Here is a 26,122-nt window from a genome sequence, read left to right as displayed (position 1 = left end):
TTTGTCACCTTCTTCCTGCCCACACTCACAGTTTCCCTCTGCTCTGAGGGTATCTGGGAGGCATCTGGGCCTGAGGACCTCTGGTGTGATTTCGGTGCAATGAACTGTAATTTCCAGGGGTTCTTGGGGCAGTTGGCCTTTACATGTCCCGGCTTGTTACATTTAAAACGTTGCCCAGCTGACTGGTCACTGGGGCGAGGTAGGTTGCTGGAGAACGGTGTGGTGGGACGACAAGGTGTCTGGAGTGTTCCTCGGGGTGTAGTTGGGGCCTTGGGCTGCCCCCGGTAGTAGGGTGTGGTCTGAGGGTGTCCCTTCTGGTATCCGCTCCAACTGTGACCAGGGTTGTTCCTCTCTCCTCCCTCCACCCATTTTGTTCCGGTTTGCCCCGCCTCTCTGGCAGTCTGGGACTGCTTGTATTGATCAGCATAAAAAGCAAGACTTCCTGCTGAGTCCATTTTTTTTTTTATCAGGAATTGCTCCTGTATTATGAAATCCCGTATTCCTCCAAAGCTAGTCCATCCTGTCCATTGAGCCATTTCTCAAACAGATCTGTTATCTGCTTTACATAAGCCACATTACTTAGCCCAGGTCCTCTCTTAAGGGCTTTCACTTTTACTCTGTAAGTTTCAGGTGTAACTTGAAATTGTTTTAAAACCAAACCCTTGCATTTATTATAGTTCGAAGCCTCCTCAATCGGCATCTTATTGAATATGTCCAGAGCTCTTCCAGGCAATTTTGCGGCCGATCTGGTCATCTTGTGAGCTTCAGGGATTTGATGGAGTGTGCACAGTCTCTCAAAGGTGAGAAAATAATCAGCAATATCACTGGATTCATTATACTGTGGACATAGTGTAATGGATTGTCGGGGAAGGATTTGTGGATTGTTGGGGAAGGATTGTTAGGGTTATTTGGTATATTCTGCTGAGCCTTTGCCTTCTCCATCTCCAGTGTATGCTTCCTCTCTTTTTCCTTCTCCTCTTCTGCATGCTTCCTTTCTTTTTTCCTCTCCCCCATTTCTTTTTCCTTTGCCTCCATTTCTTTTTCTTTTGCCTTCATTTTCTCTGTCTGAGTTCGACCCATCTTTTATGTTCCTTTTGTTTTTCCTCAGCCTCAAATCTGGCTAATTGCAGCTTCTGTTGAACATGGCATTCTGTCATCCTAACCTCTCTGTTTTTAACTCACTTTACACCCTGACTTGTAAAACCCAAAACCCCTGACTTGTAAAATTTTGCTGTGCTGTAACCTGATACCTTTTTTCTTTGATAGCTGTTCTCAGCCTACAGAAACCTCCTTTTGTTATGCTTGCTGCTCTGTCCCCCAGACAGAGAGACAGAATCTACAGCTGCAATCACCTTTTACAAAACCTTTTAAAATCCTGCTGTGCTTCTGGTTCAAAATGATCCCACGACTGCCACCATGTCAAGGTTCCTTCCCCACTCTGAACTTTAGGGTACAGATGTGGGGACCTGCATGAAAGACAACCTAAGCTTGTTTTTACCAGTTTAGGTTAAAAACTTCCCCAAGGTATAAACTTTGCCTTGTCCTTGAATAGTATGCTGCCACCACCAAGCATTTTAAACAAAGAACAGGGAAAAAGACCACTTGGAGATATCTTCCCTCAAAATATCCCCCCAAGGCTCTACACCCCCTTTCCTGTGAAGGCTTAATAATAATCCTCACCAATTGGTACAGGTGAACAGAGACCCAAGCCCTTGGTTCTTAAGAAGAATGAAAAATTAATTAGGTTTTTAAAAGAAGAATTTTAATTAAAGGAAAGGTAAAAGAATTACCTCTGTAAAATCAGGATGGTAACTACCTTACAGGGTAATCAGATTTAAAACATAGAGAATCCCTCTAGGCAAAACCTTAAGTTACAGAAAGACACAAAAACAGGAATATACATTCCCTCCAGCACAGCTTATTTTACCAGCCATTAAACAAAAGAAAATCTAACACATTTGCTAGCTAGATTACTTACTAACTTAACAGGAGCTGGAAGGCTTGCATTTCTGATTTGTCCCCGGCAAAAGCATTACACAGACAGACAGAATCCTTTATTAGCCCCCCGCCCCCCTCCAGATTAGAAAGTATTTTGTTCCCTCATTGGTCATTTTGGGTCAGGTGCCAGCGAGGTTATCTTAGGTTCTTAACCCTTTACAGGTGAAAGGGTTTTGCCTCTGGCCAGGAGGGATTTTATAGCACTGTATACACAAAGGTGGTTACCCTTCCCTTGATATTTATGACACACCCTATGCCCATTGGCTCACCAAGGCTCCAGGACTGAGCCACAGGAGCCCCACTGACACCAGTGGGAATGGCAGAGCCACACCCTGTGGCAGGGGATGCTGTGCAGAGTTGGGGGAGCTCCAGCCTCCCCTGATAATGTTGGGATGGGGGCTGATGGCCACGGGGCCCTGAGGCTGATGGGGCTGAGGTCATCTCTGGGAGGGGCAGGGTGGGGACCTCGATGCCATGGGGTTCCTTGTTGAGGATGGGGGACATTGAGCCATTTCTCTACCCTGCATTCCCACAGCAGTAGCATAAATGATGCTTTTCTCCTTCTCTCCCTGGTGCAGAGACCCTCAGTGCCCAGCTGGAGGAGGAGGAGGAGGAGGATGTGTCCCCTGAACAAGACACCATCAGGGTCATCCAGCAGCACCTCCAGGGCAGAGCTGAGGTACAAAAATCTTCCAGCTGCACTGCCCCCGAGTCTGTCCTGCCCCTTGTTCCATCCCCACCCACATTAGGCATCTTGTCCCAGAGAATCCATCACCCACAATGGGGGGCACTTCTCCCCTGTTACCTGGCACCCCAAAGTGGGGGTGTTCGTCTCATGCAGGCCAAGGTGTCCGCTCCCCACAGACACTGCCCAAGTTACAATCCCAGTCTGTGCAGGGCGACACTGGTTTTGGGAAGAGGGGCGGCTTTCCCTGTCCAACTCCAGGGAGGTCCTGAGACCTGGAGCTTTTGTCGGTGGGGTGGGGAGGTCCCTACCTGACCATCTCTCTCTCTCTCTCCCCCAACCCCACTCTTAGTGGGTGGAGGACAGGGCCAAACAGCTCTGCTTCCTCCATGCTGTCCCACGTCTGTGCTTCTCGGCACAGCAGCAGGGGTGGGACACTCTGGAGCCGCACTTCTCCAAAGCAGCCCTTGTGGAGAGCATTGCGGTGAGTGGGACCCCGTGCCCGGCTCCTGGGGTGAGGGAGCCCAACATGGGAGGAAGAGTTAATGGGGCTGGAGGGGGAAGCAGAGGACAGGGCTTCCTGGGGCTGAGGGCTGGGGAGCAGGGAAAGAGGAAATTCTGACACTGATGGGGAACTGGCAGTGGGGAAATTGTAAGGCCGGAGGGGCAGCGGAGGCTGAGGGGAGGGAGGAATTGGGTGGGAGAGGGGGAAGGAAAGAGTAAGTTTGATGGATGGGAGGAATGGGGAGCCCAGCTGATTGGGGGTGACACTGACTGTTTCTGCAGAGCACTTTGGCCTCCTCCGTGGGAAGTGCCTGTGGGTCTACAGGGCCTGAATCTCACATGCAATTTTATCTCCTTGGGGTCTCTCAGGAGCTGATTGAAAATCTGCCCATGGTGTCTGAGCCGAGCTCCATCGTCTCCAGCTCCATGGCCGCGGTTTGCAGCCTCAGGTACCAGGACCCTCCCATCCAGCTTCCCTAACCCTGGTGCAGATCCTCTTGGGCCTAGATTAACCCCAGCCGTGGCTGTTTGCATCCTCCAGCAGAGGAGCTGGGAACATCCCCTCTTTCCTGGCTGGGGGGTGATTTCTCTCCCATAATGTTACAGTGGCCATAGGGAGGGGATCATTGCAGGGGAGGAGGGTCATGTGCATGGCAATGCCAGCGCCACTCCGGTACTGCCAAGCATAACACGGGCTCCTCTTTCCCTCCAGCAAACTGAAGCCACCACTTGCCCTGGAGCTGGAGTCACGCCTCCTGCGGGCTCTACTCTATACCATCTTCACCATGGGCACTGGGCAGGACACCACTCACTTCCGGGTATGTCATGATCCTACTTCTCTGTCCCAGGAGCAGGAGTGACCTCTGGTCCCTGCTCCCTCGGTTTGATGGAGCTGCTGAGAATAGGGGAGGGGTGAACAGAGCTGGGGGCAAGCCCGGGCAGGGCGTGTGGGGTGGGGGGATGACACAAACTGCAAGGGAGGGCCCCTTCCCTCCAGTGAGGATTGGTTACCCCTCTGTGGCTGATCCCAGCCTTCCCTCTTCTCCTCATTCCGTGCTCTGCTGACTGGACTTTCCCGGGGATCCTACCTCCCACCCATTGCGGTTTGGCTTTTCCATACTCTGCTGGGTACCAGGCCCTGCGCAGAGAACTGCTAAGGGCAAGAATTGAAGAGCCAGCAGGCATCCAGCCATGAACTCTTGCTAAGTGTTCCTGCAGTGATGTGAATGGCAGAGGCCAGGATATACCTTTTGGGTCTGGCCAGGGCTCCCCAGAGAACCCTCCTGCTCCCCTGACAGGGGTAGCCCCATGTCCCATGACTGACGGGTGCTCCCTCTTGCAGGCTGTCAAGGTTCCTTCCCCACTCTGAACTCTAGGGTACAGATGTGGGGACCTGCATGAAAACCTCCTAAGCTTACTTGTACCAGCTTAGGTTAAAACTTCCCCAAGGTACAAATTATTTTACCCTTTGCACTTGGATTTCCACTGCCACCACCAAACTTTATCTGGGTTCCTGAAAAAACAGAGTTTGGACACGTCTTTCCCCCCAAAATCCTCCCAACCCTTGCACCCCACTTCCTGGGGAAAGTTTGGTAAAAATCCTCACCAATTTGCATAGGTGACCACAGACCCAAACCCTTGGATCTTAGAACAATGAAAAAGCATTCAGTTTCCTTACAAGAAGACTTTTAATAGAAGTAAAAAGAAAAGAATCACCTCTGTAAAATCAGGATGGTAAATACCTTACAGGGTAATTAGATTCAAAACATAGAGAATCCCTCTAGGTACAACCTTAAGTTACAAAAAAGATACACAGACAGGAATATTCATTCTATTCAGCACAGCTCTTTTCTCAGCCATTTCAAGAAATCATAATCTAACACATACCTAGCTAGATTTCTTACTAAGTTCTAAGACTCCATTCCTGTTCTGTCTCCGGAAAAGCATCACACAGACAGACACAGACCCTTTGTTTTTTTCCCTCCTCCCAGCTTTTGAAAGTATCTTGTCTCCTCATTGGTCATTTTGGTCAGGTGCCAGCGAGGTTACCTTTAGCTTCTTAACCCTTTACAGGTGAGAGGATTTTTCCTCTGGCCAGGAGGGATTTTAAAGGGGTTTACCCTTCCCTTTATATTTATGACACAGGCTCTGCACAACACGTATTTAGAGAGCCTGGACTCCATGCTCGGGGGCCTGCTGGCAGAGACCCCCACCACGGACAAGCTGCAGCACCTCTTGGAGGTGAGCAGAATGGGAGGGTCTGGGGGGGAATTTCCCATGAACCCGGTGGGAGGGCTGCAAAGGAGAGACTAGAAGAACCATGTTTCCATTGTGTCCTCCCAGCTTGGACCAGATGGCCACGCTTTCCCAGAGCCGTCAGCGAAGTGCAATGTTGGGACCCTTCCGCCATCCGGGGTAGCGGTGGACGGGAAGTGGGGGCAGAGGGAAGGAGCTGGGACTGTCAGCCAGAGCTCTGCACAGTTCCATTGAGCACTAACAGTGAGCACCAGGCCTGGCTGGGACTAAGAGACTGAAACCCCTGTGCGATCTGGGACACAGGCCTCTGAGAAAAGTTACTGGCTCCTTTCTAGGGAGACCCTGAGATACAGGAGAAGACTCAGGGAATCAGCTCTTCTGTCCTAGGGACACGGCAGTTCCCGGAGGGATTGTCCTCACGGCCCCTCCATCCATCCTACCAAGGCCTCTGGAGCTGGGGTCTGGGGGCCCAGGGCATGTGCCTTGATCCTGATGGGCTGTTCATGGATCAGGGGTTCAGAGCAAATAGACCAGCCCCAAGGCTGAGCTTTGTCCCAGGCTGGAGAGACAGTGACAGCTTGTGCCCAGCAAGATGTGGGCAGTGTCATGAACCCCCACATGAGGAGTCAGATATTCCACCCGGAGCACAAGTTCTCCACCCCATGTGGAGTGGGAGAGGCTCATTTGTAGAGCATGTAAGCCTGCCGGCTGACCCTCCCCTGCCTTCTTCTCCCGCAGCACCTCCATTTCTGGCTCGACTCCAGAAACACCCAGGAGAGAGCTAGGGCCATACGGAGCAGCGCTGCCCTGCTCCGATTTGCCACCTCCCTCTCCGGATTTGACGTAAGTGACCTTTACCCCAGCATCCTGTAGAGCCAGGGCTTGAGTCAAATTCCTCATCCCCTGGTTAAGTGGTCCCCCCTTGCTCCTTAAGGGACTGCGACATTCCATAGGCCACTGGCTGGCAGGGTCGTGCCTGGCCTCAGTGCCCTTGTTACTCTGGAGAAGCCTGGCAGCTAGTGCTCAGAGAGGGCCCATGCCCTGGTCCCTTTGCTCCAAGCTCCCTTGGGGGCAGAGAGAAAGAGGGCTCTAGTTCCTCTCCCTCAGCGCCTCCTACAGATGGATGGGAGCAGAGCTCTATCCCAGGGGAGCTGGGGAGCTGAAGGCAGAATGTTGATGGATTCCCCCCTTCTCCTCCTCCACCAGACCTCCTCCGATTTCCCCAAGGCGGGCAACTTTGTGCTGCAGCTGGGTCTCTGCATCTCTGACCCAGCCGATGACATCAGCCGGCAAGCCAGGGATGGGATCTATTGGCTGCAGAGGCTCCTGCTGCAGAGGAGGGGTAAGAAACCCAGCTGGGCAATGGGACCCCATAGAAATGAGTCCCTTGGAGACTAGCTCCAGCTGGCCATTGGGACACCAATAGAACTAAGGCCTCTTCTCTTAGACCAACTGCAGCAGGGCAGAGGGACCCCAATGGAAACAAGGCCCCTGTTTTGGGCCCTCCACTTACTGGCCAAGGGACCCTACAGAAAGAAGCTCCCTCCTCTGAGACTGACCTCAGCTTAGATGATGACTCACACTCATCTCCCTAATTCAGGGAGAGAAGAAGGGGACAAAGATGCCAGGGAAATTGGCTGCTTTACCTCATAGCCTGGCTCTGTCCCCCAGTCCAGAGAAATCAGCCCCCCCCCGGGGGGCTGCCAGCTGGTGAGGGGACAGGAACGGACCTATTGAGACACATGGAGGGAAAGAGCCCATCATGAAGGCAGGGGCAGGGACCACAGGGGATGGACACAAAGCTTGTAGAATGTCACCAGCTGGGTAGCTAGGGCCAGATCCTGACATCAGTGGCTGTGGGGGGTTTTCAGCGTTAGTAGCCACCATTAACAGGCACCTATGCCCAGAGCACAATGACCATAAGGGTCACCTGATTACTGTGATGAATGAGACAAATCCCCCTTCAGGTACTAACGCACCTGGTGGGGACCCTGCGAGTCCATTGGGCCGTGGATGCCACGAGGACCCCAGCCAGTGTTCACCCAGCAAAGGGAACAGAAGGAAACAGGCACTAAACGCAGATGCCAAACCTCCCCAATGGGTGTGTCTTTCTCCCCCAGGGCTGAACATCAGAGAGGAGAGCGATCTGTGGTGTCGGGACGGGCTCCAAGACACCGAGCGGCTGGCGTACAGGAACATGGCCAGGGTGGGGGAGGTAAGGACCCTCCGCCAGGGCATTGCAGTAGCTCAGGTGTGGAGCTGTCTTCCCCTGCAGTGAGTGTGTTATGGAGGGGGAGGGATACCTCAGTGGTTTGAGCATTGGCCTGCTAAACCTAGGGTTATGAGTTCAATCCTTGAGGGGGCCATTTAGGGACCTGGGACATCTGTTGGATGATTTAGTTGGGGATTGGTCCTGCTGTGAGCAGGGGGTTGGACTAGATGAACTCCTGAGGTCCCATCCAAACCTGATATTCTATGATACTTATTTCCAGCAGACAGTGTTTGGCTGCAAGAGGCCGAGGAGCCTGGGCTGGAGCCTTGCTAACGGTCCAGGCTTGTGTGTGTTGCATGGATCCATGGTTACATGGCATAAAAGGGATCCTCTGGGGGGTTGAGTTAATGAAGGATTGTATCCCCAGGGGTCTGGCTCTGCTCACTGTCTCCCTGGCTGACACCCTGGTGTCTGAGAGGGGAGCCCCTGGGTCAGTGAGTTGGGAAGCTCACACCAGCAATTGCTGGACCATATCCTTGTGGGATTCCCTGCACCTGTGGAAGCACAGGCAGGGTGTGGGGTTTGCCGAGCACCAGGGCGAGTCAGGAAGCAGAACCTGCCCCTGCCCTGGGCGTTGGGTGAGGGACACTGAGCTCCTTTCCTGGGCTGAGTCACTGCGGCATATGTGACGCTCGTGGGATTGTCGGTGGGGTGGGGAGCAGGAACGGAAGCAGATCGAAAAGGCCCCTAACCTCTAGCGAGTGAGCTGCAGGAGATATCGCTGCTGGGAGCAGTAGCGGGTCCTTTGTTGTCTTTGTGAGCTGGGTTCCAGAGCGCGCAGACTGGAGCGTGACTCCTGCTCCAGAAAGAGCTATTCCTCAGTGCCTGCAACCTCTTACTGAAGGGGGTTCCTTGGTCCATGGGACCCCAAAAGTTGGCTGCCCCAGGACTCTTGTCCACCTTGTGAGTTACTAGAGGGATTTGGAGCCTGGTTCTTTACAATTGACAAGGGCTCTGGCGCTGTTGGTTTTAGGTCTTTGGAGAGATCTTCACGGAAGGCCAGAAAAGATCTTTCCTCCAGGCAGCGCTTCTGGCCATACATGACCCCCAGCTCCATGTCAGCCAGGCTGGGCTTGTGCTGACATATTCTATCCTGGGGGAAGCCGGCCAGCTGATCGGGAACGAGGTAACCAAAGAAGGATCAATTGGGGAGGGACACCCAGGGCCTTTCACCTCCAGGCTATTGACAGTCACTCCCATCCCATCCCCATGCACTGACCTGGGAGCAAGGAGAGGATGAACCGGGGCAGGTGCCATTGGTAGGAGTCAGCTTCTCCCCTGAGCAGCTCAAAGCAGAGCAGACCCAGCTCGGCTATTTCCTAACAGGTGTCACATCAACATGACAGGCTGCTATTGCTCATGCTAGGAGCTGCCAACTCCCCCGTGAGAGTTTCATACCCCTCCGGGCCTCAGGCTGGTTCCTAGGGCCCTAGTATCATGTTATCCCAGCCACCACCTGCTCTGGGAGAACTGGAGGAGTCAGTCAGCAGAGGCTGCTGAAGTGCCCCATTCCCCAGAGCTACTGTCCATGGCATCATCTTAATAATGGGGGCGGGGGTCCCTTGGGAAAGGTGTCCACGTCCTCTCACCCCACAGCACTACTGCCCAGAGCCTTCCAGCCCCTCAGCTGGAGGGGGAGAGGGTGGATGAGGGGATTCTGGGGAGCGGATCTTAATCCCCGGCTGGGTTGGGAGGTAGAACAGCTCTCACGGGGGGACTGAGAGGAAGGGGACAGGAGTTCATTCCACAACTGTGGGAGTGGGGTTGGAGGTCACTCAAAAGGAGACAAGATTTCGTCTCGGAGGGTTGGGTGCGGGAATCTGTCCCTTGGATGTGGGGAGGGTTGGGGTGGAAATTTTGCTGGCTTCCAGGGCCGTTCATGCCCTTCGTTGCCATGGGTGTCGGAGTCTCTGACCGATCCTTGTTCCCTCGCAGCAGGAGGACGTGACAGCGACGATCATGGCGCACCTGTTCTACATCCGGTGCCTGCGCCAGGTGCCCAAAGCGCTGCAGGGGCTGTGCTCCGTGGGACAGCCTTGAAGGGCCCCCCCTTCCCATGCCCAGAAGCTCCCACTCCCTGCCGCAGGTACTGCTCTTTCCTGCTGGGCCTGGGGGAGAAGGGCTAGGGGGAGGGGCCATAAACCCCACAGCACTGAGAGAAACCCAGGCCGAGCACCCCGCTCTCACCACCCTGCCCCACCCTGACCCCTGGAGCTGGGGCCAGGCCAGATACGGTCCCTGCCCCCATGCCCAGAGGCCAGTTTCAGAAGCATCAGGCTTTCAGGGCCATGGGACTGGCCCAGAAATGGGAGCATCCGCAGAGCCAGGGTTTATCCTCAGTAACCATTGCAGTCTGGGAGGGGTGGCCCGATGTGAAGCCCTCCCCTGTCGTCACTGCTCAGACCTCCCCATGGCCCATGTTACCCCGTCGCAGTGAATGTCTGACCATCCCCCCCCTGGGTCCCAAGCCACACACATGGTATCTGAACCCCTCCCAGACAGGAATGAAACTCCCCCCTAACACCTCGGGGCAAGGAAGGATCCTCCCCATCTGGCAGGTGGGAACTGAGACACAGAGGAAGGGCTGCAATCCTGGTCACACACTCCTGGGGGTAGATCTGGGAACTGGACTGGATCCCAGGCTAGTCCCTTTCCCCAAGAGGCAACTTCACTTTCTGCCCTTTATTCTCCCCTCCTCCTGGCGGGGGTCTCTGAGTGTGAAATGAACCAGGACGGTGATGGGGTCCTGGCACAATGCCTGGGTGGGAGCTCCCCTTGGCTTGGACCCCAGGGTCAGAGACATCTTTGTCATCTTGCTCTCCTTCTTTTATTCCTAGGAAGGGAGTCCCCCGATTAGGGGTCTCTAGGGATCCAGCTGAGCAGTGCCTAGGAGAACCTGTAAGTCATCCTGGTTCCCGCCTGCATGCACCACCCTGTCCTGCCCTGCCCTCCGGTTCTTCACTGTTGACTCTGGTTTGACCCTTGGCTCCGGTCTCTGATTATGACTTTGGCGTGATCCTTCTTGGCTCCAGATGTTGCCTGCCCATCTTGATTCCATATCTCCTTACCCTTCTTTAGCCCCGCTCCAGGCCCTCCACTGACCCGCTCCAGCATTGCCTTCTCCTCCTGATCTTCCCCAACCACTTGGACGTTGACTACCCGGCTTTGACCCTCGGCCTGTATATGGACTTTGGCTTGACATTGACTTGGCTGATCTTTGCTCTCTGACTACCGGGCTATGACCTTTGGCATGGATTTAGACTCTGACCCTGGTTCTGCTTCTGCTTTGTTGATGGACTCTGATCTCGGTTTTGACCCTGGTGTGTCCCTGGACCTTGATTCTAGCACCACTCTTAGCCTCGGCACAATCCTGCACCTTGCTGCGACCTGCGCTCCAACCCCTGGGCATCATTATCAGATGCAGTACGTGACATTAGGTGGTGAAACTTTTTGGAGAAAAGCAGGCTCTCCGCAAGTCAGTGGCCTGTATGCAACAGGGACACACCACACCAGGTGTGAAACCAGGGCCTCACTACATGAGCCTGGTCCGATGATGTCCCTGCTGGAGTTGCGCAATGGAAATGACTGAAAATGTCGGGGTTCCTTGAACCAGCGTCTGCCCCTGGACCTACTCCACCTTCTTGACTCGGACACCCGGCATTCCTGATCAATACCCGGATTACATGGATACCTTTGAAAGAAATGGGGACTCGTTGCCTCTGCACCGGGACTATGACTGCCCTCTTGACCTGCAACCTTGGTTGAAAGTTGCCTTCACCAGTATTTACACATTGGTGGAACCAGAATTAGTGGCTCTCCCTGCGTACAGGCCTGAATACCGGTCCTAAGAGTTTATGAGCAAATCAGCGTTTCCCACGGGTGCCCAGGCCCTTTTGGGGAAGAAGAAATGTGGGACTCTACTATGTCTCTCTTTAGACAATCAGCCCCTGAAAAAAAGGATCGTTTGGAACCATAACCCCCTGCTGGGAATCCCACAATTGTTGGCTCGCACGAAATCTGCAAAGTTGTTCATCAAACTTCATCTGTGAGGATTTCCAATCTAACACTCATTTGGGCAGGGGACAAATGGAAGGCAGATTTCAAAGCACACTATGGACATTTTAACTGTCAGACATGCCATTTGAGCTAACTAACAGTCCCCTGCCCTTGCAACACTTCATCAGTGATGTATTTGGGGCCATTGTGGATCCGCACAGTGTCATCTATTCAGGTGACAGACTTCTTTTTTTTGAGAACCGAGAGCAGCATGCGCACCACACCTGAACCTGGAGAGGTTTCGGCAGCATGGTCTCAGCACAGAATTGGAAAAGCGTACCTCCGGCCAACTCTCCACAGAGTTTTTGGGGTACGTCCTCTCCCCGGAAAATGTTACGATTGATCCAAATAAGGTGGAAGCCATTCATAGATGGGACGAAGTTTGAAGTCCTCAAGAAGACCATCGTTTCCTAGACTTCACCCACTTTACTGCTGCTTCGGCCCAGGCTTCTCAGAGCCAATAACCCCCACGAGAGCTCTCCTCCACATAATGGCCACGTTCGTTTGGTCACCCAAGTTCCAAAAAGCCCGCAAACAGCTCACAACTACCTTCACTACTGCACCTATTTGGAGGCTCAGCACTCATCCTGGAAGTAGACGCATCTATTATGACCACCAGGGCCTGCTTCATTTGCTGGTGCCAGATGTGTGCTGAAATTCAGACTTAGCTTGACTGAGGTGACTTCTGCGCTTTCACCAAGGCACCACGCACCAAACTCCTTGGGATTTCAGACCTCTGGAGACCCTGCCCTGGCCATGGGCAGCCATTGCCAGGAATTTTACCGAATCAAATGGCCACATGATGGAACTGACTCTCATAGATCACCTGACCACGATGGCGCGCTTCATCCTCTTCTGAACATGTACCGTCGATTGAGAGGACAGATCAGTTCTGAATTTGCAAAGGCCAATGAAACCTTTATTTTGCTAAATGTAGATTTCCCACTGATTTCATGTCATGCTACAAATGACCTCTCCGAAATTCCCAGCTATCAACCTGGGTCAACAAATCCATCACATGCAAGAAGAATGAAGGGAGCCCCTTCAGGACACTAGGAAGGAGTTCAGATACTGTATGGACTGCTGATGGCAAGAGGGAAGCCATTTGCTGAAGGGAGGTACAAAGTCCCTGGCACTGACCAAATCCCTAAGCTCTGTCCATGGCAGCAGTACCTGGCCCATCCCCTTTGCTGACCTTCTGATAATATCTTCCTCCCCTGGGTCTAGGGAGCAAACTCTGGGTCCCTTCCCTCACTCTCGCACAGTCTGTGCCCAGAGTGTCTGAGTCCCTCACCGAAAATGGGTCTCTCCTCCCTTCTCCTCCCTGTGGGGGGGGGGACTTGTACCCCCATTTTACAGACAGGGAATGAAGGTGAGGAAGTGACCTCTCCAAGGTCACACCGAGCAATGTGGGGGAGAGCTGGGAACTGACTGGGTTCTACAGGAGTGCCCTCCCCACAGGGGCAGCTTCACTTTCTGCCCTTCATCCTCTCCTTCCCTCTTGGCCCATCTTCAAAGGGGCTCTGAAAGGGAAATGAGCAAGGGTTTCCTCCCCGCTCTGTCTTCCAGGCTCTGGGATCTGTCCATGTCGCCAACAGCAATGCAGCCTGCAGCTGGCCGGGCTTGGGGAGCCATGACCTCATCCTGTGAAATCGAGAAGTACTGGCTCTCAGGGATGCTTAGATGGAAAACCACACACCCCACCCGGAGGTAGGAGCCACCCATTCCCAGGTTGTCCTGAGGAGCCACAATTCCTCCAGGAGCTGGGGAAGGGCACAGTGATCAGTTTATCTAAAGGTAGGGAAGGATCGTGTAAGAAGAAGGTCTAAGAGAGAAGGAGCATGAGCTACTCTCTGTATATGGGCATGGCAGGGCTCAAGAGAAGGGACAGGGGCTGTTAGAGGGCAATGGTGAGGTACAAGGGGTGTCAGAGGTGGGGGCAAGGCCTGAAAAGTTCAGATACATTAGAACAATTGTGCCAGAGAATCACCGGTTGAGGTGACTGAAAGCTCTGAACTAGGGCTGGCCAAAATCATCCTCCTCAGATGGGAACATCCCAAAAGTCTGCAGAAGCTCAGCCTCTGAGGTGAACGTTGTGGCCCCAACCTCTCTCTGCTCTGTACCTCACAGGATTCCCACTGGCTGTTCCAATCCAGGATGAAAACTATGCCACCGAAGTCTCACAGCACCTGGGCAATGAAGTGCCACTTAAACCCGCTGTGATGCACAGACCTTGCCCTGGCTGTCTGCCCAGGGCTGAATTTCACCCATTCAGAGTGTAAGGAAATAATTGGCTGAAGGCCTTTTTCTGTTCAGATATGGTTCTAGGGGGAAAGAACCATGCAGATTTTTAACCTGTATTGCTCCCGGGACTGGTGCTGCAGTGATGCAGAGAAGTGCTGATGCACTGGATTTTTTTGGATTCTCCCCCCCACACACACTATTAATCTACTCTCATCCTCTCTTTTAACTGGTATTCTAAGGGCACCCCATGCTTCATGTGGGTATTCTTGGGTGGGCAGATTGCATCAGACCTGCACCAGAATAAATAATAGTGAATGACATATGCAGACACTAAAGTTCTGTAGCCAAATTCTCAGAAACTTTCCACTTCAATGTAGAATCAGGATTTTGTTTTTAATTTAGTTTTTAAAGGTGCGAAGCAGATGCTACCCTGTAATAAGAGGAAACAGAAGCAAAAACTGAAAGAATGTTACTTAAACCAATGAACAGATGCAGAGAGTGGAAACACAGCAAAACAAACCAATGAATCCTGTGAGCAAATAACCTGGAAGGAAATGGGGGAGAAAACCTCATCCGGGTAATTGTGGTTCTTGGGATAAAGATCAGGTTCCTGGTACCTAGTCTGGCTGAGATCCTGCCTTTTCCCTGGATCCCAGACCTGGGCTTCACACCTCATTCTCCTTATTTCATTCCTAGGGAACAGGATCCCCAAAGGAGGTGTGAGGATCTTCGACTCTGATGTCTGCAAGAAGGTTCAGCCACCTTCACAGGTAGAAGTCAATGCCACTAGTGCCCTTTCTGCTCTCCAGGCCTGCTCCCTGCAGCAGGACAGAGACACCCCTTAACTCCCCGAGTCCTGATTTCCTGCCATTCAAGGGGCTGGGGGCTTGCATTGCCCCCACCCCCGCCATCAGATACTTTTCCGATGGGAATCTCCCTAGAGCAGGAGAGAAATTTGTTCTTCCCTTAGAACCAGTCTGCTCAGTAAATCCACTCACACTGACCTCATCTTGGCTGCTTTGTTTATCCACGATTAGTGGTATCTTTGGAAATTCCTTCGCGTGTGGGGGAGAGAGCTGGAGCGGGGGATACGGGAGCTCCAGCAGATTCCCCTGAAGAACACCACCCTGTCTTTCTCTGGTCAGGGTCGGACTAGCCATCCATTGCAGAGGTGAAGACCAGATGGGAGCTGCTGGATTGACCTTGATATGCCATGTCCTTGGGTGAATGAAGGACCTACATCTCAGGGATGGCCAGCAGCAGATGTACCATGTGTCCAGGAATAGTCTGAACAACCTACACTGACAGGTAAGTAAAGTCATGGCCACATGCAGTGGCGAGCTGGAGCCAGTTCGCGCGAACCGGTTGTTACATTTTGAAACCATTTTAGAACCGGTTGTTAACCCGCTTCCCTGCAGGGGGCACTGAGGCTTTGATGGGCTCCGGCCGGGAAGTGATGCAATTCCTCCTCGGGCTGCCGGGGGCGCTGCGCTGCGGGAGCCATGTGGGCTGCCGCCTGGCCCTGGGCACGAGCCCTGGGGCTGCTGCTGCTCCCCTGGCCCTGGGGCTCCCGCTGCTGCCTGGTGGGTCCCCGGCTGCTCTGCTGGGCCTGGGCTGCATCCGGCTTCTCTCCCCGTGAGCACCCACCTCCCTGCCTGCAGCCAGCCCCTGTCTCCAGCCACCCCCTGCCGCTCCCCCTGCCCGCAGCCACCCCCTGCCACTCCCCCTGCCCGCAACCAGCCCCTGCCCGCAGCCACCCTCTGCCGCTCCCCCTGCCCGCAGCCACCCCCTGCCGCACCCCCTGCCTGCAGCCAGCCCCTGTTTCCAGCCACCCCCGCACCCCCTGCCCGCAGCCAGCCCCTGTCTCCAGCCACCCCCTGCTGCTCCCACCCCCACATCCACTGGTGCCCTGCTGTTCCCAGGGCAGTAACCCTGCACACCTGCTTCAATGAGGGGGGCAGGGAGCAGCTGGGACCCACACATGTGCACACCCTAGGGTGACCAGACAGCAAGTGTGAAAAATCAGGACACGGGGTGGGGGGTAATAGGAGCCGGGGGGTAATAGGAGCCTATATAAGAAAAAGACCCCAAAATCGGGACTGTCCCTATAAAATCAGGACATCTGGTCACCCTAGCACACCCCCAGGGAGTGGCAGGGACCCACACATGTGAAACGGAGCTCATTTCTAGTACAGGCCCATCTTTTTAAAAAAGAACTTTAGGCAGGGTTCATATACATCCATATTTTCCCAGACAGGTCAGGATTTTTGGTTCTTAAATCGCCGTCCAGGAGGAATTTTTAAATTTTAAAAATTCCTCCCGGGAAAATACAGACGTTTGGTAACCCTGTTGGTACAAAAAATACATACTGGGGCACATCCCTTAAATCAGAACTTTTTATAGGGAACCGGTTGTTAAGATTTTGGCAGCTCATCACTGGCCACATGTAGACACCACAGGAATTGGGGGGGATTGAACCAGGGTCCTTCAGCACAAGCTCCGCTCACTTATTGTCAACCAATCCAGCTCCACCCACTAGACCTCGCCCCCTTCCAGAGTCACAGAATCCAGGAGCCCTAAGTCTCAGATCCATGCCTCACATCACAAGGCCAAACCTCCTCCCATTATGGATGCTGTAGAAGGGACCGTCTGCAGAGACCCCTCTACATTCCCCATCAGAGACCGCAGCCACGGGTGACCAGTGAATGAGCAGAGATCTCCCCTGTGGGAATCCGAGGGGCTGCACATTTGGGGTTTCACAGGGAAGGCGTCTGGCAGCCATTAACAGAGTGACCCTGTGAAGAGATTTTCCATCTCTAACAAAGGGTTTCTGTTCCCCCAGATCTCAGCCGCTCAGCAGAATGCAGGAGAGCCGAGTGCTGATGGGCTAGAGGGGTCACAGGAGTCACCGTGCAGCAGCTGTGGTGTCTGCAGTCAGCATGGGCCAAACCCTGCGCTCCAGGCTGTTTCTCTGGATTGCGAAGGGGAGTTTGGCTTGGGGAATCGGTTGCTGGTGCCTGTGTCCGCAACTGGGATGTTTTCAGGAGGCTACTCAATGGTCCATGAAGCGCCATCCAAGCAAGTGGAGAATGGACATTAAAGAGCGAGGCTGGGACCTCCGCGGAGCTGCTGCAGTCCAGCATCCACAGCCAGAAGAGAGACAATGGGAAACGTACTGAGATGGCTGGCCACAGCAGCAGCCGCCATCTCATAAACCTCTGCTCATGCTCTGCACAACAGAGGCAGGACAAAGAGCCACACAGTGAGAGCCTGGGTTGCAATGAGCAATACACAGTTTTTCAGTAGATTATGCTGCCCTGACAGTCTACTTCCTGTAATGTGCACATCCAGCCTCCCAGGCTGCCCTCAGTGAGAATTAGGTGCTCTGTGCCCACAGGACACGGCTGGCCTTACTAGGAGGTGAACTGAGGTGGCCACCTCAGGTGCCAGACTGTGGGGGGCGCCACTAGGACAGAGAGTGTAGAAAACTGTGTCTGCTGCTGGTGCATGTGGATTCTCTCTGCTCGAGATGCACAGAGAGGGTGGAGTGCTGTGCTGGAGGAAGGAGGGCACAAGAGACATAACAGGCAGGCAGGAGAAAAGGTGAGAGAGAATCACAGAAAGCAGCAGGAGCTGCAGGGGGAGAGAGGAGGAGGAGCCTCTTATGTACCTCTCTAGCATGCCCAGGAGCCTGGACTGATTAACCCCAGCTTCTCAGGGAGCTTCCTGTGTCCTGCTGCTTCCCTGAACCCACCTGAGGAGAACAGGAAGTCAGCTAAGGTAGTAGGAGCCAGTTAGGCCCTTAAGACGCTGATATCTTCCCTCACTCAGGCCCTGCTACCAGCCTGCTTATTTGTCCCCTTCAATTGAGTGTTGGGAGCCACTATAGCTGGCACAGAACATCCGTCATGAGTGAAAGAAGAAAACGTCCCTCTGAGGCAGCATTCAGAAAAAGAGAAAAGCTTCCTTTGCTTTCTTTATCTAAGCAGGAAGGAGCTCTCCTGAGATACGTAGACACAAATGTTCAGGGTGAGTTTTCCAGCCCCAGTGAGGAGATACCTGATCTTCCAGTTAGTCAGAGTGCAGGTGATCTGGCAGCTACTGCAGCATCCATATCTGCATCTCCAATGGATGTAACCATGCACGTTCCTGAAGAAAAGTGTAGATCAGAGAAGAGTGTGGTGGAGGCGCACGAAACTGCTGCTGCTGAGTTGAATTCCTTGAGTCTAGATGATCCAGGACTGTGGACCCACTTGAGCAGTAGCCTGAGGGACTTCCTTGTACTGCATGGGCCACAGCAAGTGAAAAACTTCATGTTCCCCAAAGACAATGAAAATAGTAGTTCCCATCCAACACATTACTAGCATGAAATCCCCAATGGTGAGAAAGTGGAGAGGCCATGGCTTCTGTATTCAAAAATCGAGAATACTGCATTCTAATGTTCCAGCCACGTTGGGTTCTACAGAAACAAAGGACTGGAAAAATCTGGCTAGAAATCTGGCATGCCATGAGAAGGCAGCAAATCACCAGAGAGCATTCCATAGGTGGAAAGAGCTTGAGATGAGGCTAAGGTTAAAGGCCACCATAGATGATCAGCATCAAGAGAAGATTGCATCAGAGTCTCTTTCCTGGCAAAATGTTCGGAAAAGGCTCCTTGCCATTGTGAGAATGCTTGCTACCCAAAACCTAGCACTGCGTGGCATTTCAGATCAGCTGTATGTGCCAAACAATGGAAACTTCCTTAAAATTGTGGAGCTGAGTTTGGTGCTGTACTCCAGGAGCTTCTAAGAAGTGTCATCACCCAAGAAATGTACACACACTACTACCTTGTAAAACCATTCAACATGACATCATTCAGTTACTGGCAACAAAAGTCAAATGGATGATTGTGGGAGATCTTAAGTCAGCAAGATATTACCCTGTTATTCTGGACTGCACACCTGACATCAGCCATACGGAACACATGCCTTTAATGGCGAGTGTTGTGTGCAGGCCACAGAATCTCACCCACCCACTCCTGCAATAAACCTCTCACCTGCGTCTGAGCTATTGAAGTCCTCAAATCATGGTTTAAAGACTTCAAGGTGCAGAGAATCCTCCAGCAAGTGACCCGTGCCCTATGCTGCAGAGGAAGGCAAAAGAACCCCAGGGCTTCTGCCAATCTGCCCTGGGGGAAAATTCCTTCCTGACCCCAAATATGGCAATCAGCTGAACCCTGAGCATATGGGCAAGACTCACCAGACAGATACGAAGGAGAATTCTTTTCTGGGTAACTCAGATCCCATTTCATCCAACATCCTGTCCCAGGCCACTAGGCCCCATCTACCACAAATAGTCAAAGATCAATTAATTGCCAAAATCATGTTAACCCATCATACCATCTCCTTCCATAAATTTATCAAGCTTAATCTTCAAACCAGCTAGGTCTTTTGCCCCCACTGCTTCCCTTGGAAGGCTGTTCCAGAACTTCACTCCTCTGATGGTTAGAAACCTTCATCTAATTTCAAGTCTAAATTTCCTGTGGAAGTAACAAAAAGGGATTTAAGTGCAGCCATCTTAGTTCTGTTGAAAACAAAGCAAAAGTCAGGCTAACTCTAATACAAAACTTATAAAGGGAAAACTGGTAAGCGTATAAAAATTGCAAAGCAAAGCTGGTTTTAACCTTGCCTTACAATAACAATAAAATGTAATTGTTTAACATTTTTTGCTACAAATAAAATATAAAAAAGTATAAACAAAACAAAGCTTTATTATTACATAAATAATAAAAAGCTATAAATACTTGCTTTACATTTTTTATACTTTAAAAATTTGCGTAAGGACACTCTGTCCAAACGGACGTCTTCCTTCTTGCAATTGTCTAAAAATAAAACTGTCTCTAACTTGTTGCATCCAAACTAAAAGTAAGAACTTGTTTTCTTCCACAATTTGGTGCCGTGACTCGGATAACGATGCCCGGCTAAAACAGCAGCAACTACTACAAACCGTTCCCATTCAAAGCCCAAAGCACCAAACAAAAGGTAAAAAAACCTTTAAAAATCGATACTGGGGTATCAAAAAAAAAACCAAAAAACAAAACCCTAACCATGGGGCTGTCTGTCCCTTTGGGCTCACGCCATGCAAACTTATTTATTATGCAACAAGGCCAAATGCAAAGTAGTGCTGAAAAACTTTTTTCCGCACCCCCAATATAAGGTTGAGGTCAAACCTAATCAATGCTAAAAATTTTTGCTGCCTCAATAAGGGTGTATTATGTCCAAACATAAAACATTAAGGTTATAGTTTAAAAAATGCATCTAAAGATAAAAGTAAATAAAATAAAAGTAAATAATAAATGTGTAAAAAGTAAATGCCGCTATCGAGGTCTGGGACTTAAGCTAACTTCACGCACACCAGGGCCCTCACTCTCTAAGTAAAAAAACAGAAGGGGGGAGGGGTCAGCCAAACCTCATGACCCAGCAAACAGTGCAAAAAAGTAAAAGCCTTTCCTAATTATAAGCTGCTACCCTGCAAAACCTTTCCCTAAAGTGTGTAAAAATCTTTTTAGCTTTTAAGCAGCTAACACAGCAAACAAAATAAACTGGGGAAACTATTTTATAAGCCGCTAAGCGAACAAAATACTCCCTTGTGTAATTAAAATTTTTACATAATAATCCCTCTAAACAATTCCCACTAAAAGGTACCTTCAATTTAAATAAAATCATACACCTCAAAAAAAAAAAAGCTACAAAAACCTCCATAAATCTCAAGTGCAAAAGATAAAAAACTCCCTCCCCAAATTAAAAACTCAAGTACAAAATTTAAAAACTAAATGTAATGCAACCAAATGCCTCCCTACCCAAACTATATTGTTCACCCTCTCAGCTCTTCCATATCCGCAATTAGTTAAAGCTAAATGCAAAAAAAAAAAAGGGGGGGGGGGGAAGGGTTAATTTAAAAAGTCAGTTTGGCCTAAAAATAAAAAAAGCTGCCCTGCATTCAAAAATAAAAAAACAGAGACCAAGCCAAGCAGAAAAAACTGCTTTCAGCCCCAGCTGGCTGTAAAAAAAATAATAAACACACATAAAACAAAAAGCAAATAAGTTGCAAAACTAAAATTACATTTGCAAAGGTTGGCCGCCCGGTAAAACCCAACAGTCTGCCTTTGCAACCCTAAAGCCAGAATGGTTTGAAAACGCTAAAAAGGCCACAAACAGCCGGCCTAAACTAAAATACCAAGCAAAGATCCCTAAAAGGAATGCCCCAAAAAACCCAGGGCATAAAAATCCCTCCCAAAAGGAAAAGCAAGTTACAAAATTTTGCAGCGTACCTCTAAACAATCTATACACAAAACAACCTACCATCCACCTCTCTCTCTCTCTCTCTCCTACCCCCAGGGCTGGCCAGCCCGGGCAGCGTGTGTACATGTATAAAAGTGGGTCAAGGTTTAAGTATTAACGTTTTTTCTTCCTTAAAGTAACGTAAAAGCAGTTCCTACACTCACCACTGTGTTAGTTTATTAATAAAGATTTAAAATTCAGTCACATGGTGTGTGCTCTTCATCTCCGCCCCTGCGATCCTGTGGTCTTAGCCTAATTAACTAAGGCACAGGCAAATTGGTAACAAAAAATCTGAGACAGTTTAAGAAAAAATTGCAAAGGGAAAAAGCCCTGAACAGTGCACACCATCTATCTGTTTTATCCTTGTTATTTTACGTTTGCTTTGTTTGGCACTGTTGGTATTATAGCAAAATTGCATAATTAATATAATAATGCAAATGCAAATAATGCAAAAATTGCATAATTAAAAATAAGCCCCACTCTCCATTGTAGTATGCCTAAAAACAAAACAAACAAAAAAAAAACGGTTTAGCATTCCTCTCTCCACCCCAGGCTGCAAACAAAGGGTGCAGGTGGCTCTACCCCAAGTCATAGCAAAACTAAGCAATAAAAAAAAAATTAAAAAATATGTGTACCCAACAGCTAAAAAAAAATGAAGCAACTAAAAGCATAAATCACTATCCAAGCAGCAACTCAAACCTCCGCCCAAAACAAGTTGCAAGCCTTAAAACAAAACTTCCAGGCAAAAAAAGCGGAACGCACCCTCCTGAAAGCCCTGGCTAAGCAAGTACCAGCCCTTCAGGAACATGTGAAAATTTAACCATGTGTGCTCAGCATATGCCGCAATGGCCATGTGTCTGCCGTAAAAAACATGAAACAGTGACAACGCCAATTGGCCGTGCATTCTGCCCAGGTGGCCAGCCTCACACGCCACCACCCGGGTAGCCCTTGGAAATAAAAATGTTTCCAAAAAAATAACCCAAAGGGGTGGGGGCTAGTTAAAAAGCCCACCCTCCTTGCTAAAGTGGTAATAAAACAAGGCTTGTACCCATAAAAAGGAACGGTTCAGCAAAAAAAGCAAAATCGGGCCCAAGCAAGCAACACAATTTTTTTTTTTAAAAGTTAAAAACTTTAAAAGCATAGCTAATTACAAGCATCAAACATTTAAATCCCTAAAACAATTAATTAACTTACATTTTTCTATTTTAAGTGTTATTTTAAAAAATAAATAATTTAAAAAAACTAAAGTTAACTCTATAATTGCTAAAAAAATTAAGCAGTTAAATTTTACAAAATGCTGGGAAGAAAAAGAAATTCTTCGTTTCTTTGCAGCCAGTCGAAAAAAAAAAGGGGGCCCTTTTCCAAAAAAAAAAAGGTCTGCAAATAAATCCAGGCAAAAAAATGATTTAATTAAAATCATTTGGCCATAAACATTTTAGTCAAATGAGCTAAAAATACATAAGGGGTTTTATTAAAACCTAACTGCCCCAAGAAAAGAACGGGGGCTTAAAATGGGTCCAAGCAGCTGTAAAATCTGCAGAACACTGCCAGGCATTAATAAAATGTGTTAGGTCTCTGTATTCACAGGTAAGAAAAGTCCTGCTCCAAGAAACCTCAACCAACCTGCCATTGGTTAAAAAACAGGTAACTGGGTCTACGTACAGGTCCGTCAACACAAAACTGCTCTGGCCCCACGCTAAAAAGGCCCTTAGCAAGTCCTGCTAACTACCAACACTGCTGTAAAGTGCCAAGAGCTCACTGCCTGAACCCATGCTTCTCCCTGCAAAAAAGCCCCTCGGCCTCAAAATAACTCCACTTCAACTACTAATCAGCCGGTCCCTCCTTCTGGTATTGCTTTTCCTCCTTCTGGACAGCAAAACAAACAAACAAACAAACTGAAGGGCTAGTAATCGCTCACTTGTCCAGTAATGAAATTACCACACAGCCAGCATTTGCTAAAAAACCCCAACCCACTGCAGGGTAACGTGCTGGTAACTTCTCCCCTACACGGTACTAAACCACAACTGCTTCAAACAAAAAAAACCCGCTCTCTCTGCTAGAACTGCCAACGTCCAAAAATTCCTAACTACAAAAAACATTAAAAACTAACCCTGGTAAAAAAACAAAAAATTATACACTGGCCAAAAAAGCCTTGTAAAACCCATGCTTAACAAAGTGGTATTAATTAAATGTGGGGGTTTATTCCACAGGCTGCGCCCTGTGTTTTTAAATAAGTATCTTCAGCATGTATTGTCCTTTCTGATTGGCTGTTAAATAACAAATACCAGAAACGCCTTGTTGCCACTGCCCCTGCCATTTTCTCCACTATACTATCACCCCGTAACACATCCAAGTACAGACAATACCATATGGTCTAATAACACCCAATAGCCAAGGCCTTCCCACTTTAGTAATTTATTTAAATATTGTTTAAAAATATTTTTAACGTTCAAAATATCCCATATAAGCAAACAATTAAATAAAACAAACCGGTCAGTAAAAGTAAAGGTATATCACATGACTACAAATAAGCCTAAAAAATTTAAAATGTAAATTAGTGGGTTTTATAATGGGGTTAATATAATGGCCATTCCAGGGGTCTGTAGTATATATATAAAAAAATGGGTCCTTATTGTTTTTGGTGACCCAATTAGTAAATAATCAAATTCATATTTAAAAAAGGTGTGTTCTGCCACCAAAAATTTACCTGTACTAAAATAGTCCCAGTAATTAATAACCTAATCTGTACCGTATTGCAATATGCCCCTTCCTATGCTATTCATGTCAATGCTTCTTAAAGGTACATAAAAAATTTTAAACAAATGTGGTACCGTATTTATTTAAAAAAATGTTTTAAAATACTAATTAACAGTAATTAATGTTACATTAAAAATTGTAAAATTTGTTTGGCCCTATCTCGTTTCAGGTCAATTTTATATCTCCAAACTGCTCCACGGGGGCTGCTGTTCGGTTGGCACAACAAAGGCCAGGGGTCTCCTCTAGAAAAATGAACTCTGGTAAAACACCTATAAAATGGTGCCAGGAGTGCAGCAGCAATTTAAAACATTTCAAGGCCAACAGCATAATAAAAAATTAAAACAGCTAAAAGAGGCCACTGGTCTTATTAGTAAAGCACAGTTAACCCAGGTACAGGCTAAAGTTGGTAAATTACATGTTATCTCCACCCTTAGTTCAATGACCCAAAAGCGATTAACAAAAATGGTATTAAATATCACTAAGGCAAAAAAAAAATGCAGTAAAATCTGGCATGTTCAAACATTCAGAATTTCCCAGATAACCAGCTAACGGCCATTCAAAGTAACCTTAAGCATCAGGCTTGGTCCACTGCCCTTACTAGTGCTTCAAAAGTGCCATCTAATCTGTGGCCATAAAAACATACTTAAACATTTTCAGGGTAAAGTTTCAGGCACTCGCAGTGCTCCGTCCAAGCATACGGGCCGGTTAAAGGGGTGTGGGCTCCCACATACCAAATCCTGCCGGGTCCATAAAAAAAATGCAGGTAAAGTTAAATAATTCACCGTAATATTTAAAAAATTAAACCACCTTGTATGCCTAACCGATTTGTTGTCAGTGCTCCTAAAATAACACCTAATGTTTAAATAAAAATAAAAAATTAATAAACACTTTGGCCTTTAAAGCCCCCACAGCTTCAGTGCGTACAAAAGCTAAAGCCAAAAAAAGTCGTCACTGTTTATAACAATGGTTGTTAAAAAGGTAGCAAACAGAAAACGACCCGAACAAAACACCTAATTTCCCAGTTAGTAACAGCTGTGTAAATGTTGAAGCCACCACTTTGTAAAATATACATTTTAATCTCATCACTGCTGCGAACAATTCCATTATTGGCCTGCAAATAAAGTCCTACAATTAAATGTTAGGTTTCAAATACCTTTGAATTAAACTACCTTAATACCAAACCAATTCCAAAACCTACATTCACTCCTACCAAAGGTTCAAAAAAGTTTCTAAATTACAAGGTCAAATTTATGTACTTCAAGTTATATTGTATTTATGTACTTCATTGATGTACATATATATTTATGTACTTCAAAGTATATTATATTATACTTCAAATTATATATTCAATTAAAAACCATGCATTCAACAGTTTATAAAGTGTCTATCATAATGTAATGTGTTATGTAACTAAGGCTATAAATCAACCCCAGCAGATTGTTACAAACAGTAATGTTTATATTGTTTTTGTGTAGTTTAAAAATATGTTGTTGTAAAAAATGTAATAACAAAAATACCTTTCATGTTCAAACAGTATGCTTTGTTGTTATATCCAGTCACAGTTGATAAGGCTAACCATTTAATCTAAAATCAAAAATACAAAATCTAATAAAAATAAAAAATTTAAAATGGTAGTTGTGCTAAAAAATGCACAAGGGGGGGGAGTGTAAAAACAAAATTAAAAAACATTAAATGTCGGCCTCTCAGTTGTTTTAAAAACAAAGCAACAGTCAGGCTAATGCAGAACCATAATAACGCAAAATTTGTAAAGGCAGACCTGGTAAAGCGTATAAAAAACTGCAAGCAAAGCTGTTTAACCTTGCCTTAAAATAAAAATAAAATGTAATTGTTAGCAAAAAATTTTAAAAACAAATAAAATATCAAAAAAGTATAAACAAAGACACCATCTTATATAATCAAAGGGTATAAATACTGCTTTATATTGTTTATACTTTAAAAAACTACTAAGGCAAAGGTATTCTCCATCCATTGTATTTCTTCCCTTGCAATTGCTTAAAAAATAAACTCTTT

At 48.5% G+C, this 26,122-nt stretch overlaps 1 protein-coding gene across 1 annotated transcript; it reads left to right on the top strand.

Moving 5' to 3' along the window:
- The first annotated feature begins 581 nt into the window (after positions 1-581).
- LOC119566260 (maestro heat-like repeat family member 5) lies at positions 582-17,919 on the top strand. The gene is made up of 18 exons (XM_037898659.2): positions 582-800; positions 2,577-2,677; positions 3,036-3,167; positions 3,557-3,636; positions 3,900-4,005; positions 5,333-5,428; positions 6,182-6,286; positions 6,650-6,785; positions 7,564-7,658; positions 8,689-8,841; positions 9,651-9,801; positions 10,553-12,889; positions 13,341-13,568; positions 13,902-14,049; positions 14,418-14,592; positions 14,712-14,785; positions 15,161-15,323; positions 16,858-17,919. The coding sequence occupies exons 1-11, from the start codon at positions 776-778 to the stop codon at positions 9,753-9,755; spliced, it is 1,134 nt and encodes a 377-aa protein (XP_037754587.2). The 5' UTR covers positions 582-775; the 3' UTR covers positions 9,756-9,801; positions 10,553-12,889; positions 13,341-13,568; positions 13,902-14,049; positions 14,418-14,592; positions 14,712-14,785; positions 15,161-15,323; positions 16,858-17,919.
- Positions 17,920-26,122: the final 8,203 nt, after the last annotated feature.

Source organism: Chelonia mydas, chromosome 6 (genome assembly GCF_015237465.2).
Source record: "Chelonia mydas isolate rCheMyd1 chromosome 6, rCheMyd1.pri.v2, whole genome shotgun sequence".
Taxonomy (NCBI): Eukaryota; Metazoa; Chordata; order Testudines; family Cheloniidae; genus Chelonia; species Chelonia mydas.
Note: the sequence above shows the minus strand (reverse complement) of the source record. Positions and strands in the feature narration are given on the sequence as shown.